This window comes from Penicillium daleae, assembly GCF_028827525.1.
Source record: "Penicillium daleae strain IBT 16125 chromosome Unknown utg000004l_segment0_segment0, whole genome shotgun sequence".
NCBI lineage: Eukaryota > Fungi > Ascomycota > Eurotiomycetes > Eurotiales > Aspergillaceae > Penicillium > Penicillium daleae.
This window is the reverse complement of record NW_026623152.1, coordinates 1,821,649-1,838,435: the sequence shown is the minus strand read 5'-3', so window position 1 is coordinate 1,838,435 and position 16,787 is coordinate 1,821,649. Positions and strand designations below refer to the sequence as shown.

The 16,787-nt window shown below is 46.7% G+C and overlaps 5 protein-coding genes across 5 annotated transcripts; 2 read left to right on the top strand and 3 right to left on the bottom strand.

The window, feature by feature from the left end:
* Positions 1–1,854: 1,854 nt before the first annotated feature.
* N7458_004284 (uncharacterized protein) lies at positions 1,855–2,734 on the bottom strand (the record flags this gene model as incomplete). The annotated part of the gene is made up of 2 exons (XM_056907666.1): positions 1,855–2,421; positions 2,477–2,734. 2 exons carry the CDS (start codon positions 2,732–2,734, stop codon positions 1,855–1,857), a joined length of 825 nt encoding a protein of 274 aa, XP_056768393.1.
* A 1,255-nt stretch (positions 2,735–3,989) lies between these two features.
* On the top strand, positions 3,990–5,405 carry N7458_004283 (uncharacterized protein; the record flags this gene model as incomplete). Its single annotated transcript, XM_056907665.1, has 8 exons — positions 3,990–4,107; positions 4,171–4,282; positions 4,344–4,363; positions 4,422–4,535; positions 4,616–4,694; positions 4,751–5,022; positions 5,087–5,194; positions 5,251–5,405. The coding sequence occupies 8 exons, from the start codon at positions 3,990–3,992 to the stop codon at positions 5,403–5,405; spliced, it is 978 nt and encodes a 325-aa protein (XP_056768392.1).
* A 1,653-nt stretch (positions 5,406–7,058) lies between these two features.
* Positions 7,059–8,832, top strand: N7458_004282 (uncharacterized protein; the record flags this gene model as incomplete). Its single annotated transcript, XM_056907664.1, has 6 exons — positions 7,059–7,144; positions 7,262–7,709; positions 7,769–7,945; positions 7,998–8,245; positions 8,316–8,465; positions 8,517–8,832. The coding sequence occupies 6 exons, from the start codon at positions 7,059–7,061 to the stop codon at positions 8,830–8,832; spliced, it is 1,425 nt and encodes a 474-aa protein (XP_056768391.1).
* A 2,899-nt stretch (positions 8,833–11,731) lies between these two features.
* On the bottom strand, positions 11,732–12,814 carry plyC (polysaccharide lyase family 1 protein; the record flags this gene model as incomplete). The annotated part of the gene is made up of 1 exon (XM_056907663.1): positions 11,732–12,814. The coding sequence occupies one exon, from the start codon at positions 12,812–12,814 to the stop codon at positions 11,732–11,734; it is 1,083 nt and encodes a 360-aa protein (XP_056768390.1).
* A 2,230-nt stretch (positions 12,815–15,044) lies between these two features.
* Positions 15,045–16,699, bottom strand: N7458_004280 (FAD-dependent oxidoreductase; the record flags this gene model as incomplete). Its single annotated transcript, XM_056907662.1, has 3 exons — positions 15,045–15,159; positions 15,217–15,469; positions 15,547–16,699. 3 exons carry the CDS (start codon positions 16,697–16,699, stop codon positions 15,063–15,065), a joined length of 1,503 nt encoding a protein of 500 aa, XP_056768389.1. The 3' UTR covers positions 15,045–15,062.
* Between the last annotated feature and the right edge of the window lie 88 nt (positions 16,700–16,787).

The window sequence follows — 16,787 nt, the reverse complement described above, 5'->3', positions numbered from 1 at the left end:
TTATATATACATTTAAGAAAAGCCTGTTCCACCCGCCATTTACCCCTTCCTACTGCTCTTCATATTTCCTACGACGGGAATCGTCCTTATCCGTCTTTTACCGGTTCTGTATGCTCACTCTACCACCGATATTTGGGCCAAACTTGACGCCTCCGTATTGCGGGTACTTCATGAACACATTCCGTCTTTCAGGCTCCAAATGCGGCTTCTCTTAGTATAACAGGCAGATCGGCAGAGTACTTCTTTAACACAGGAGAAGCGCTCTGGTGATCAAATTAGCCTTAAGAACCGACTGAGAACCAGCTAGAATTACCCTTCCTCGCTTGCTGTTGGTTTTTTGTTTCGTCTCTTCTTGTTGTCCGACCGGATTGTAGATACGTCTATCTTGCTCGCAGCCGCTTCTCCCATGACATTGGTATCAATCGCCGACTTGGGTTCAGGTGGTTCAGCGCGCCCTTGAATTGGACCAGTTTGGTGAATTTCTCGGTTTCCTGGGCTGAAATAGACTGCTCATATTTGGCAAGGCGAATGGGGAGATCCCCCGATATGATATCAGGAAAATTGGTGGCACTATAATTGGAGATCGGAAGAGAAGTGGACGGTGGTGGAAGAAGATAGAGAGGGATATGGAGGAAGAGAGAGGCCAAGCAAGGAAAGAAAATATTAGAAAGAGACATTCACTTCTTCATTCTGTCAAAGTCTGCAACCAACTCACTGCCTAGAATTTTCATTCATCTAATCGGTTCCTTCATCTTTCCTAGTGGTAACTGGTTCGAGGGAGTAAAGTAGTGATGGTACGTCGGCGTGTGCGTCTCGTTCCCGTACACATCTCCGCCGTAAAAGAGATATCCCTAGCTTTCTTCACGTGGGATAGCGCAAATTTGGTCTGCAGTCCCAATAGCCTACACTATTTGCATCCCTTCAGGGGACACAATTAGCAAGATTTCGGCAGCCTATATAAAGATAACTTACCCATCATCTTATGCTGCGCTCTATGGCAGTGAATCATCCAGACTCCCGGGTCTGTGACACGAAGTCGCTAAGCGCGCCACCGCATGGAAAGGATGAACATACTCAGCTCCATCATTGTTCACTATAGAACCGTGTATTTGAAACACGATCTCTAATACTTCCCCTGGCATCGCTGCAAAGGCACGGACATCCGGGTCCCAGCTGCTATGTGCAACGGCGGCATCGTAGTTTGGCACAGCGGCTTCACCGTACTTGTAAATATCCACTAGAAGGGGGCTGTAGTAGTCCTTTTCAATCCACGTGAAATTGTTGAAAGTCCATGATGACTCGACCTCGACCTTGGCCGTTTAGTCGTGCATGCGCTCGTCCTCTTTTGCCCTGCAGGTTTGCTGATTGCAGGCCCAGGCCTTTGTTCCTTGTTTGATTGTAGGCCTATTTAGGCCTTTTCCTTCTTATTTTCCTTCTTCGTTTTCTTGCTCTCCTAGATAGACCAATTTGACTTCGTTCTCCCCTGCTTCCTGTGTGCTTAGTGTCTATGACACCATCAGTCCAGATTACCTGACCCGTCGCGGGGTTAGTGTCTTGTATAGTATTGAGGATCACACGGCGCGTGACCTCCTCCAGCGAGGGGAAGTTATGCTGTTCTGGGTATAATGGCTCCAGGGTATATTCAAGCTAGTTATAGGGAGGAGTGTTGGTGAAGTTAAATAGTGGCGTCACCGGAGCTACTAGAGGAGGCGATGATTGCTTCGAGTATCGAATAACACCGTATCCGATGTAGGTGGACGGTCGGTCAAGGGTCTGGAACTGAATGATATAGTCTGTTTTTCCATCGGCCAGAAGCTCTTCGTTCGTTTTTGCCTGGAAGAGAACGTCGAATGTCTAGCCAGAGGCGATCTGCATACGGTCGATCGGGGCGGGCTTAGTATACCGCGAATCAGCTCCGATAACGGCCATCTTATGGTGACCTTCAAAACCGATCATAAGGAACGAAAGCGCAGTCGAACTAATGAAGCGAAAACGGTACTTCTTACCAGGATCTACCTCAATAATAGGCAGTGCGCAGGTACCGGAGTTCTTGGGCTCGTGACTAATTACAACTCCAACGCCGTTGAGCAAGACGGAGTTCACTTCGCCGGGCCACGTAAATAGTACCGCTTGCAGACCAACCGTCATGTTGTAGTCTGCCTTATTAAAATAGTCACTCCAGATAAGCAAACGGTCCTCATCATAGTCATACGGCGGCTTTCCGAAATCATCCACAATAAGTGCTCCTAAGGCCGACACCTCGTCCATCCCCACATATATGTGGTAAAAGTATGTACCAGCATCGTCGCGAGTAGTCTGGATTTCGTAGTCGAAGAAGTGACCCGGAGGGATGGGCCATTGCGATGCTTGTGGAGTGCCATCCGAGAAAGGCGCCATTCGCTGGGAAAGGCCATGCCAATGCTATATTTAAATGTTAGGATAGGCGCTTATTTTCTTTAGACTGCCTTAGACATACTATAGTCAATTTGAAAACTTCTAGATCATTGTATACCCTGATCCAGGTAATCTTCCCCGGAGACAGGTGGATTGCGGGCCCTGGTGAAGTGCCGTTGACAAGCACGCTTAGTCGAGACTCGCAAGCGACAGGGACGTTTTCTGCGGTGACACGTAAAACATTATCCGGGTAAAAGTTCTTGTCATGGGCCACCAGCTTGCCAAAGGACGTAGCGGCTTCGCATACGAGGGCAGCTGCCCAAAACAGTGTGGGCCGCATTTTGTGTCTCGCTCTGGGAGCTCTCGTTGACGTGAGATGGCTTTTAACGCTGCCCAGTGTCTAATGTTCATATTCTATAGATATATCTCCAACACGTGCTTGGGCTCTGATTTCTCGCCCGATAGGAACAGTAATTAGTTCGTTAGATAGGTTCTACTCATGGGGCACTTAAAAGCACAATGACTGGTTGTCGAGCTCAGCTTTCTGTCTTCGCTCTAGGTTCAGGGAAGAAGCCGAATCTCCACACGCAAGCCAGTGGAGACGCGACGGGTGCCAAGCAACGTGGATCTGTGTGATGATCAGAGTGGTTCATGCAGTGTTACAAGATCTTTACGGTCGGTTAGAATAGGCAGCACTTACCCGATTCTAAATCGGCTGGATAAGCCATTCAGCAGGAGTAATAAATCGGGAACTATCCGATTTTCTGGGCCCCACACGAATGGCAATATCGCCAGAGGGCTGCACGGGCTGCACGGACCTTGTACACACTACGGCGCGCTCCGCATGTATGAATTTGGCCATACCTTGCAATCAACGTATAACAGTCAGGCGGAGTATACGCTGGGCCTTTTTTTGTTCCGTTAAGAACGTCCTCCGCTCATTCTGTGATTGGATAGATCCTGATGCTCAAATCACCGCGTTTTTCTGACAGCTTCAATAGCTACCAGAAGCTTACTTTCAATACAGCTGTCTCTTATGCGGCACGAGTAATCGTGTGCTAGCCAAAAATTTCTCGCAATCCCAGCTACGAAATTTCGTCCAATAGTCTCATGACCGCAGAGCGGTTGACATAACGGCCCTTCTAAGCCGCAACGACGCTCGGGAGAGTCTTTAACCCACTTGTCAATAAGCACTTGTCAATAAGCGCACTGGGGAATTAGGTTCGGGTGGGGGAAAGCGTCGTCAACGCACGTAAGTTTGGCTTGACCGCCCCTGTGCATTCGGCCGGATCTTGTCGGAGGTGTGGTCCTGAGGTTTCTGTCAGGTGTCTCGTCAACGCACCAGCAAATTAGAGAAAATATACGACACATGTGCTTCCATAACAGTGGATTGATATGTCTTACCTTGATGGAAATAATATTTCAGAAAAGCGCATCCCATTGCAACACGTGCCAGCAGGAGTAACTGTCTTGTTGGGCGCAACAAGTACTGATGGAGAGCGTAGTCTTGGCAAACTTGTAGCTTCCCCATCGTTCATCTGCCAAATTTCATATCGCGTACCTAACAAACCTCACTGTCTGTTGTACGAGTGAAAATGAAGCTTTCCACTGGCCTGGTTCTGGCTGGCCTGTCCTTGGCGACGGCAGCCACGAGTGATGAGAACCTCCACGACGCTAAGAAGGTCACTCCTCCCAAGGGAAAGTGGTTTGACCGTAAGTTGAACAATTCATTGGCGTACGACAAAAGCGAAACTGAAATATTGATAATTGTACTAGGATACGTGGTGATAGTCTTGGAGAACACCAACAAGGATGTTACTTTCGGCAACCCTTACTTTCTCAACCTCACCAACATGGGCATGACGCTTGGCAACTACCACGCTAATTTGTATTCTCTTTAGATCACCACTAATGAACTACGTCTCCCTAACGTCTTGCTTAATTTCTAGGCACTACTCATCCGTCTCAGGTAAATAATATGTTTCCTATCCGGTTGATAGCTAAGCTTAGATGATCCTAATACTTAGCCCTACAGCCGAACTATATTACCATGATTTCAAACACAATTGCTGCTGGTGTTTACGATGATGCCGACCACAACAGCACCGAGATGAGTCTGATTGACTTGTTCGAGCCCGCTGGTACGATCGTTTAACCTAACTTCTAATCAATTCCTCCCGCTAAGAAGTAGAGGCTAATTGAAATAGGTATTTTCTGGAAGGCCTATATGGAGGGCTACACCCCCTGGAGAACAGTGAGAGCAATCCGATCTCCGAGGACGACTCCACTCTCTATGTCCGGTAAGAAACCTATTCGTGACTAGAATCAACATTACGAGACCACTTATTTTGGATAGAAAGCATAACCCTTTTATGTCCTTCGACAACATCCGTAACAACACTTCTCGCTGCCAGAAAATTGTCAACGCTGAGCAGAATTTTGCTAACGACGTTGCTCTGGGTGCCGATGCTCCTATGTATATGTTCTACACCCCGAATCTTGCCAACGACGCCCACAACACCAACATTTCTTTCACCGCAGAGGACGTACAGTATCTGATGGACACTATGCTAAGCAACAAGGAGTTTATGAAGAAAACTTTGATTGTCATTACTTTCGATGAGAACAGTAAGTAGCCCAACCCTTCCGCGGCAAGCATCGTTCGGTAAAGGGTTTACTCACAAACCCAAAGATATCTACATTAACGACAACTTCGGTCTGCCTAACTCGATTTATACCGTCCTCCTGGGTAACGACACTATTAAGTGCTATGATTGCGTTGACCAGCAATACTACGACCGTGGGTATTCCCAGAGTTATTGCTCTTCTTATACTGTAATTCTGATTTCTTTCTAGATTTCTCTCAGGTCGTGACCCTCGAGAGGAACTGGAATCTCGGCACAATTCCCCAGCCTGATGGTAGCGGAGAGGGCATGGACATGTGGTGGCGCCCCTTTGGTATGCTTCATTCCTCCTCGGATAAGATTTGCGCGTACGCTCCTTGTTCTTAGTACTACAATGATGAAAGCCCGGCCCCGTCCGATGGTAACTGGGGTGATCAAGACTATTAGTGTCGGGCTACTATTAGGGTCGGGTTAGCTTAAGAGGAAAGGTGGCATGTCTTTGGATTTCTCTCTCCTCGCCAGTCAAGTGTATAGCTCCCTTTGTTAATAGTACATCTATCTAACCGGCCCTTTCACAAACCACCATTAATTACAGACCGTCGCATACCAAGGGTCCTACATTTGTATATTAAATACCACCCATACGATAATGTAACTTTTTACGAGGAAGACCGTACAAAGGAACATATATGAGCGTTATATTTTCTCTAACACCAGTTAAAAAATATTTATTTTAGGTCTAGTTCTAAGTAGTGTTTGAATCCTCTGTTAATTCTTGTATTAAGTTTTGAGAGAAAGTCTTTTGGGACCCCTCGAGTGCTGATATTTATTTACTCCGTTGGTTAGTAGGTTCGAAATTATCCAAAAATCATGCTATTACAAGAGAGGTCCCTAAACTCAAGGTCAAATTTTAGTATGTATAATGTCTTCAATTATAGGACTTTATAGAGCGTTAAGGTTGAGAAAACTGAGGATCTATTTTGTGCCTTTTGCATGGTGTGCCTAGTAAAAGCATATTATCAAATCGGTGATATTCATTCATCCTGTGTGGGAGACCCTTGCTATTCGAGGGTCTGTAATAAATGGGAATTATGACGGGGCCGGTTACTACACTCTCTTATAGCATACAATGAAGCAATCGGGTGAGCCAGGGAGCGTGGTGAAGTTTTCGCAGGAAACGGATATCGGGACTTGTTGCTTTCTTTCCGGTGCCTCCACATAGGCGGGGATTCGGCCTCGGCGATAACCGCACTAGCGGGTATTGGTGGTTTACTTTCGGGAAAAGAATGCTTGGTAAAGCTTGACACGGCGGGTGGGCTGCCTTATCCCAGGTACAAATCTTAACTGGGGAATTTAATATACCCGGACACCAATCATATTCCAACCTGGCCTATGCATCCAGAAAATACTCTCCAAAGTTGTTAAACGGAAATAGATTTGGGGTAAGAGTGCTCTGAACCACGTGCCGAGAGTTGGAGTCTAACGTCAGCAATCGGTCAATCTCCGACACCACCAAATGTGGCTTGCTATGTCGGAGCTATTATGAAAGATACTTCTCAGACAATACCGACCGAGACCGAAACTGCAAGATCATAGAGCCGTGATGATAATCAGCATAAATTTTGGCGGTATATGAGTATGCTCCGTTAACATTGTAGACAAAAACATGGCGTATTAAGGCTGTCCGTGTGTGTCTAGCAAACCATTGAAGTACATTATTCTTACAACTATTGCAAGATCGCATCTATAGACCTTCTAGCTTGGGCCTAGTGCTTCTGTGCAGCCCCCACTTACGTGAAAGAAAGTATTTCCACTCAATAGCTGCAAGTGTGCAGCAACAGCTTAACGCTATTTTCATTTCAGCCAACCGGAGTTCTTGCCAAGAGAACGTGTATATTTTCAAGATCGTACAAAAATCTGCACTATAAGTCAGCTCATTGATGGAGATTCCATATAAAAAACCCTGCATATGCTGCGACGAGGCGGATTTTGAGTCCATCAACAACAACCAAACTAGTTTTCTCTCGTACATCCAAGAAGATGAAGTCCGGTTTCGGATTGATGGCCGTTTGTGCCGTGGCCAACATGGGTGCAGTTCTCGCTGCCCCAGGCGGCAGTGGTTCTAGGTAAAGTGCCCATATTTTGCCATTATCAATATCTCCTCTAATTCCAAGTCCGGCCTGAGCAGCGATGTGTGGCAGCGTTTGAGAGGCAATGTAAGAAGCCAACCTGTGCTGACAAAGGGCCGATGACATTGACCTCCTACTGCAGGTCAAACACGTTATCTACCTCATGATGGAGAACCACTCCTTCGACAACATTGCTGGGTACTGGGATTTTCATCCTGATATCGATAACCTGGTTCATCTCACGGAGCCCTTCTGCAACCCATACAGTAACCCTAACTGGACAGTCTATGGCGAGCCTTACTCGATCTGTGCTGCGCCTAACGAGGGCGAGGTTCCCTTCGACGATCCTGACCACGACTTCGCTGGTACCAACTATGAGATTTTCCAGACCTACTACCCTAACAACGACTCTGTTCCTACTATGCAGGGTTTCGTTGACCGCGAGTCTGCCAGGTACAATCTCACTCCTGGTCAGTCTGCTTTCGTCATCAAAGCCTTCGACGAGAAGAGCACCTCCACGCTGGCCGAGATCGCCGAGAACTTTGCTTTCTTCGATCGCTACGTTCGTACTATTTCCCTTACTATTCAAGACAGAAATCCATTGACGTATTTGGAAATTAGTTCGCTGAGCACCCTGGTCCAACCAACCCAAACCGCCAGTTTGCAACCTCGGGTTCCACCTGTGGTTTTGTCGATGACACCACCCAGGCTGCTGGCTTCTTCAACAATGTGACTGGAACCACCTGTGCCATGTCTATCTTCGAATCCCTCTCGAATTCCGGAATTTCCTGGAAGAATGTGAGTGTGTTTGGCTTTGCCGCAGGAACCAGGAATTGACGATGTGCTGCAGTACTATGAATCCGACATCGTCGACGCCTGGAACTACGAGTGGGTTCAGAAGAATGCCATGGACAAGCTCGATACCGCCAACAACTTATACAAGGATCTCCAGGAAGGAACCTTGCCACAGTTCTCGTACATCAACCCGGAATGCTGCACCGTCACCTCTATGCACCCGACTTCCAACATTGCTGCTGGTTCTGCAATGATCAAGCACTTGTACGACGCTGTCCGTAACTCCCAGTATTGGGACAACGTGTAAGTCATTAGGAAGGATCATGGTAGATATCAGCATCAACGACTGATTGCTGATACATTTCACATACAGCCTGATTATCCTGAACTTCGACGAGCACGGTGGATTTGCGGACCACGTCGCACCTCCCATGAACGTCCCTATCCCCGAAGACAGAATCTCCTTCGATGGTGAGTCCGAGGGCTTCAACGTTACCTTCAACTTTGACCGCCTTGGTGTTCGGTGAGTGATATGTCTACCTGGTATATAAAGAGAGACTAATTCTATCCGTAGCGTTCCTGCCTTTTTGATCTCTCCTTGGGTCCCCGCCAACACGTTGATCCACGAGGAGGGTACCATGTATGAATCCAACTCCGAGTACACTCACACGTCCTTCCTTCACTTTCTCCAGAATCTCTGGGGACTTGAAGGTCTGAACAACCGTGTGCAGTGGGCGAAAACCTTTGAACAGGTCTTCACAGAGAAGCCCCGTACGGATACCCCCCAAAACCTCACTCGTCCTGTCTGGTATGGTGGTAGCACTGGTCCTCAGCCTGATAAGTTCTATCTGCTGAACCAGCCGTACTCCTACTACGCCGACCTCCCTTAGAGCAATCTGAGTGACATACCCTGTGTCTTTGATCGTTCTCGTACAATGGTCTTGCTAGTGGAGCGATGGCTGAGGCGTGCAACGAAAGTTAACCGATTCCGCGGCCAGAGAACTTCTGTGGCGCGTGTTTCTATTCAATAGCATTGCCAAGATTCTGCTCTCTCCATCTCCCTTTCTAAATCTTGTAGGCCTGTTTCCATCATTTCTTCTGAGCTTTGTGCAACTCATGGTATCATATTCGGTGGAGCTTGGGATTTGACAAGATAACTTCCTTAACGTCCATGTCTAGAAATAAAAGAAGCAAAGCGAGGTAACAGAAATGACGTAGGATTCGCTAAAAATGGAAGACAAAGCTAACCTCAAGATCGCTACGTAAAATAAATTAAGCATAATCGCTAACAGATGACTGTGCACTAGGTTCAACACCATGCTAGTCGTGGCCAATTCTCAATACTGAATAATTGTATTAGTGGAAGGGGGCTCTCGAATCTTATGGTTGATGATGAAAAGGTCGTGGTTCTGACTAGTAATTTAAACATTTCGAATAACTTGACTCCGGGACTATCAGGAACCCTTTACCCAAATAGACAGGCTCGCATTGCTGAATATATAACTGCAAATCACGCAACTCGGTGTAGCTTGCATTAAGAGGAGGAAATAATATGCTGCTGAGTGAGGGAAAAGACAGGTCTAGCTACGTGAGCCTATCTTCATAAACGGTGGCTTAAGGCTCCTTCAATACTTCACCTTCTCCTTTAGTTCTCCTCATGAGAAGGCTTTTCTCCCACTGCACATCCGAGGAAAACTACGAGCCTCAAAGAATACGTTGAAAGAGTATTCCTATCAAAATATTAATGTCACTTACAGATCATCTCTCGCCCGAAAATGTTCTTTGTCTTTTAGTTTGCTACACTCGACTTCTACAGCCTTCGACCGCGAAAGAAAACATTTGCCATTACTGACAGAAAACGTAGGCTGCCGATTCCACATCGGCTCGAACGTGATCTCCTAGACGATTTTTCTTAACATGCTTGCATTCTTCCCCAGAATTACGACAGGTTTATATGCTTTGCTCTAAGCCAGCGGGGCTACGCATACCAACACGAGAAATTATATTAGTCCACCATCAGACCGAATAACTAGTTGCACCTCGTAAAAGTCCTAAATACCGACCAAGCCCTCTACTAATTTTCGGAACTGGTAAGCATATATCTTTCTCGGACTACCGAGGTTGACCTCACATTTTATCGATAGCTATTATTCCGCTGGCAAAGTGATATTTTCTCCGACGAAGATCTGTGACCAATGCAACACTCATTCCGAACTTAACTCCGTAAATTTAGCGGGGACAGTCTTGCTTTCGTTATAACAAAGAGAATCAACTTTGTTCCTGGCCTTAATTCTACAATCTAACATACGAATACTAAACATTACCTGTGTAACACTTTGCTTGTCTAACACTTTGTCTTTTTTTATTAGGATTTATTAACGGCACGTCATTTAAATTTATTGCACGACAAGCTAAACCTAATTCGGAACACTTTAACCCACCCATCAAAAGTAATATTCGACACCTACATAAACACTGCTAAGTCCTTATATATATATATTCCTATACATAAGCGCTTCTTGCGGTTACCCTCGATACTAGCCGCAAGTTAAGCACGTGACCTTCATATACTAAGGTTTAATAATCTTTGTTTTTAAAACAAACTATATACTAAACCCCCTACGCTATCACTATAGCCAAACCCTAAAAACCCTAAATAAAAAACCTTAATGATAGGCAATGTCCACGAGATCGTTGAAGATCAAATTGATAGATCAAAGAGGGGTAAACAAGATAGGGTTTTCTCCGCGGTAAAACCAGGAAGATTGCTTAGTAGGCAGGCAGGATTCAAAATGGCAATCTGGGCCCTCGGCCCACATATGCTGATAGTAGTTTATCTATAAAGGCTCGTTAAAAAGACCTCCGAATACGCTACTTGATATATCGAATCTACTAAAAAGTAACTATAAGATATACGGATCGAAGATAAATAAGTACCTAGATAATATGGAAAGAAAATTCCTACGGTTAGCGCTAAAATATACTAGGATTAAGTACTTAGAAGACCTATCATTAGTATCTGAGAGGGTACGTTAGACTACGAGGGAAGTCTACTTCCTATCTAGGTTATAGTAGACAATCATCATAATTATCGTATATCTTCTTAGTTTATAGGCTATTAGTTTGGTAAATAAGGAGAATAGGTATTTATTAGAGAAGGCAGAGGGAGTAAGGACCTAAAGAGAAGTAAGGGTGAACTATAGCCTAATCGTATCCGGGAATAAAGTAGTCAAGGATGTATAGGCTCGAGATTCCCTCGACAAAGCATTTAGCGGGCACTTACTATACGTGGAGATAGAGGCAGCTAGGATTATAAATGACTTCCTATATATCATTATCCGAGGCATCTGTGACTATGCGGACTCGGGAAAAGTGAAAACCTGGCAAGAATATGCTGCAGCGGTAGCCGCTATATACGTAAAGGAACATTTAGGATGTGTGTACCCTAGTATTGTTAATGCCGAGTACTCAGCAAAAGCTATATTGGAAAAGGGTTAGCACCTACCTACCTAAATAAATCGGCTGCAGGTGTCTAAAGTATCAGCATATGCATATACCCGAGACCGAATATCTGAACTTGGAATACGTCCTGACTGCGAGTAGTTCAACAAAAAGATCGATAGCGTGCAGCAGACGACAGTTGCAACAGAAGCTGTAACTAATTCCATTAGGTAAGGAAAATATAATGGGAACTGAGTTTTATGCTAGCAGCACTGAATAGATATAGCTAGGAAGTTTTCGCTATGCACACGGAAGGATTGGAGCAGTGGGCGGCAGAGATCAATGTAATCAGAGAGTCCCATAGCCTCCATTAGAGAGTCCTGTAGACGTCTGGCTCTTATATAATGTCCCCTGTGTTCCATACGACGTGACCTGGCCGATAACAAAGCTATCTAACTCATCTCGGGGCAAAGCGCCCGCATTCAGCAAGACGTACGTGACAGCCTCTGCAGCCGAAAGAGTAGCGAGACTCGAGGAGTCCGACGCCCAGGGTTCAGAAAGCATAGTCGCAGAGCCAACGGTATTGTAGGAGCTTCCATTTAGCTCCCCATCCTCGTTGTCATCGAGATAGTTCCCTGAAGCGTATACGCTTTGCTCAGAATCCATCTGGTAGAATGCATCCTTCGCAGTCGAAGTACTTGGTCCCGTAATAAAATAATTGCCGATGATGTCGTGGGAGAAGTAGCCGCCTGTGTTCCCTGAGGTATAAGCTGCTTGAAAATTGTATACCACATTGTTGATATACTGGGTATCATCTTTGGAAAGTGGCTGGCGGTTATGAGCGCTAACCCAGAGGTTACGATAGAAGGTGGAAGGGCCCGTCTCAACATGAGCTCCGAATTGCTGCCCAATCGGTAACGCGATAATCGAGTTGGAGACGGTGATGTTTACTGCTCCGACCGCATCGATGGAATCCCACTGGCCGTATTCAACCGAGCAATGGTCGAGAATTATGTTAGATGCATCTCCCATGTTGAATGCGCTATGACCTGTGTCGGAATCTAGAGTTCCTTGTCGCATGCGCAAGTTGCGAATGATGATATTACTTTTGCCACTAACCGAAACTTCGGCTCCCATGATTCCAATTCCATTGCCCGGAGCCGTCTGCCCGTTGATGGTCAAGTCGCTTGATAGTGATAGGGCCGACTCAAGCTCGATATAGCCGCTCACGGAGAACTCGATGATCCGGTTTGGCTCGCTGACAGCGTCCCGTAGGGAGCCTGTTCCTGAATCTGCCAAAGTCGTAACCGTGACGGTGGTACCTCCAGTGCCTCCTGTGGCTACAGAGCCGAAGCCAACAGCGCCGTCAAATGCTAGTGCAGAGACAGTCGGGAGCACTGCCACAACAAGAACGGCCACGGAAAAATGCATGGTGAAAAGAAAGGGTTCACGGCCATGAACAGTTTCAGAGAAATGTGATAAAGTCACTGTATAATCTTTAAACCATTCCCCGTAAACGAATTGTCTTTGTCGTCGCTTTACATTTAATTGCCTCGGAATCAAAGGGGCGATGGTGACGGTTAGGGACTACTGCGGAGAAATGCATGTTTCTTCGAATGCGACGGCGCCGTTTTCCACCAACCCCGGAAAAATGGGGACGAAAACATAGCCTTAAAGGGATACCAGCACTCGTTCATCGTACCAATCATTGAATGGGCTAGCCAGATTGGTGGTAGTTCGGGGTTTATTCACCCAAAATGCCGGGAGATCTTACCGCTGCCCAGGACATTACTCCGCCTTCGGAACATTCTCTAAATGGGTAAAGAGAGTTATTGTCAAAGATCGAGCATTGAATCTCTGAATCTGATTGGCTGATGGGCATATCATGCCTTCCTTTTACCTCCAACCGTACAACCAACCCCTCATGCCTGATCACTCGGTAAAGTGCGGAGACCTTGCTCCGTGCCCAAACTAGCCGGTCTTGTTCCGCCTTGATTAAGCTTCAAATCCAATAACTAAGTGCCTGGGATTCGCCGATGTGATGTTGTTGCAGCCGCAGGGTGTGGGGGTTACCTGGAAGGAATATCACAGTCCTATCAGACAAGGCACCCATTTATGTGTCATGTACAGTATGAGTGCAAGCCAGTTCTCCCTTACCCTACGTATGAACCACCTCGGTTTATTTTCGGTTGCGATCGGGCATGGCAATGCACTTGGCTAAAATTCAACTTTTGTACAGACTTTCAAGTTTCTACAAGGCGCATCTACTGTTGACATGTTTACAGGATTTCTCGAAATTGCCTTGAGCAGTACACACTGAGACTCTTTCTTGGTCCCACTGCCAAGACCTTAACGCACATCATTCATTTGGCCTGACGTTTACACTACGTAATCTGACCTTCGGCGTTTTAAAGTATCCAAGTACTAAACCTTTTGGTAACAATCTTGTGTTTTCTTGCTTCCTGTTATAACTCACGCAATCATGCCTAACTCTTCGTCAACACAACTCCAGCGCATCATTAATAAGCTTTCGGAGTATGTTCTCTCCGACATGTGCAGATCCTTACTAAATAACGGAAGATGTCGTGAAAGAGGCGATTTTACCGATCTCAAAATTGTTTGCGAAGGAGTCGATCTCGACGTTCATAAAGTCATACTATGTTCACAATCTCCTGTCTTTCGAGCTGCTTTCAAGGGAGATTTCAAGGCAGGTTTTCTCTTAAGCCGGTCTTGCTCTTCTCATATCCCATGAGGTTCCTACACAGGAAGCAGCAGACTCTACGTACCAGATGATTGACGAAGCGCTTCCCGTCGTTAGAAAAATGCTGGACTACTTATATACCGGAGATTATTCAGAGCTTATTTATGATAGCCCGACAGATGTCTTACCCAATGTGCAGCCGTTATCAATATCTGCTCTTCAATTACAAGCGCAATTGTTTGCTGTGGGCGATAAATACTGCATCCCGGAGCTTTGCGACGCGGCCGCGGGAAAATATTCGAACAGAATTGTGGGTCACTTTGACCCCTTTGAATATCTAGATTCGATACCCGATGTCTTCTTCTCGCCATTAAGCCACGATGCGGCGCTCAAAGAGCTCGTCGTTCGCTTATCGAGAGACAATCTCGAGTTTCATTTAAGAGACACATCCGTCCGCGCGAAGTACAGTCATTCTCGAAATCGCCTTGACCAATTTACACTGAGAAACTCTTTCCTGACCCCACCGCCAAGGCCTTAGCGCAGATCAATTATTGAGCGGGCCGCATTACATTGAGGGACTGGGTAAAACAGCTATGTATGTTACAGCACCTAACAACGTAAATTACATGATGCGAATGAGACCGTAGAATTCCATAGAACCTTGTAGTGGATCTCTGCAAATCATGCGCTCAAGGTCGAGTTCCCGGCCGAACCATCTGCCAGGTGGCTTCTACTTTCCTTGCCAAGCTGCGCACAAGTGCCGATCTTTCGCATACATGCTAGAGCCTTTGCACATGATTCTGAATACAACGGGCGGCGAAAAGCCCTGTTTAACTCTGTACATGGCCTAATTTGTCTCCAATTGACGATATCCTCGTGTTCTGTACTACATACATCATTCTATCGATCACTTGTCAACATAAAGTCGACCTCCGATATCAAAATCAATTAGGTATATACTCATGTCATGTTTATACATTAAACTCTCAGATTGTTCTGTTTTTCTCTCAGTTCAACCTTATACCGTACCTCATACAGCCAGCCCATCGGATCCTTCGGTTTCTTGCCCGTCTTCCTACGATGAATTAGCCGCGACCTCAACGCATTTGCCACTGAGATCAGATTGACTTACGCTTTCGAATCGCTTCCAAGGGGCATATACGTGGTCGCAAAATCTCTTAAACTCCGCCACCACCAGCGAGCTCCCAGCCCTAGCTGACCTGTCCAATAACTCTGCTTGGTCATGCTCTTCGACCTTGGAACCCTAGCTTGGGCATACGCCTCAATCGCTCTAGAGAAATCTAAGCTGCCATTCTCTAACGAGGGCGGGTTATTCAGTAGTTCATTAGCCAAAACGGTGGCGTCTTCGATGGCGAATCCCGCTCCTTTGAATGTGTCAATCACTGCCACTCTCCTCTTCAAAGACGAAACTGGGTGAAAGCAAAAATGAGGTAAGACTAACCTTGGCCGCTGGTCGGCAGCATCAATCGTGAAGCGTCTCCGATCACAACGATGTTCTTCCCACCAATCTCACTCTCCTCCCAAGCATGATACCACAGAGGGGCTCTAACAATCCTCTCGCTCCTCTTATACAACTCCTCAAAGTTCCCCGCAATAGGATGAAAGGCATTCTCGTACCTCTTCAGAATCCCCCGCGTTTCTTGCAGGTCATATCCACCTAGTATTAAGTCCGCACCATAGAGCTTATCCACTTTCTGTTTCTGCAGGTGCTCAGCAGCGGTCATCCTCTTGGGAGGAAGGTTGGAAGGGAAAGAAATAGTCCAGAACTGCCTGCCGCCAGGCAGAGCCCATGTTGATGCGGTGCCTGAGTCGAGGAGAACCCAATGCGTGTCTCCATCTTGCACATCTTCTTCACATTCGGTTGCGCGGGCCCTGCCCATGGGTTTGGAAACACCGTAAATCCCATCCGCGTATGCAAACTCGGGCTTCCATCTATCAGCACCGTGCCTGCCGTCTGCTGCTGCTGCTGTCGCCATAATATGCCTTCTCACAACCGACCAGCCCCCATCCGCACCAACAGCAAGATTCGCTTCGACCTCCTCCCCTCCTTCAAAGCACACCTTAACACCCCCTCCAGTGGCACTCTTCACATCAGTAACCTTCCTCTCCCAGATCACTTCCCCGCCTAACTCCTGCACCCTATCAAGAACCACGCGCTGCAGCCCCGCCCTCTCTACAACCCGGAGGTTCGTCCCCAAGTCCTCGTGCCAGTTCGGATTGTTCAACTGCTGGCAGTACTTATGCTTCCCGGTGTCCCAGGCGCGCCAGATCTTGATTCGTGCCGTCTCAGAGCTAATAGAGTCCAGCGAGTCCCGCAGCCCCAGGACATACAGAGGGTAGAGGGCGTTGGAGGTCAGGGCAACAGCGGCACCAGCTGCATACGTTGCAGTGCTATGAGCGTCGGTGGATTTGTTTTCTCCGTGGCTCTTTGAGTCAGGGAATGCGCTTGGTTTGGGACGCGCAAGGCGCTCGTATATCACGGGTTTATAGCGCTCCTTGAGGACGGGGTTAGAGAGTATTGTCAGGGCGAGGACGGGACCCGCGACGCCACCGCCGATGATGGCTATGGTATACGGAGCTGGTCTGTCGGCCATTGATTAATACTGAGAAATTCAAAAAAATCACATCAATTTAGATCGAAGAATTATTTGACCCCGTGTAAACACTCCCAAGGTTGAGGTA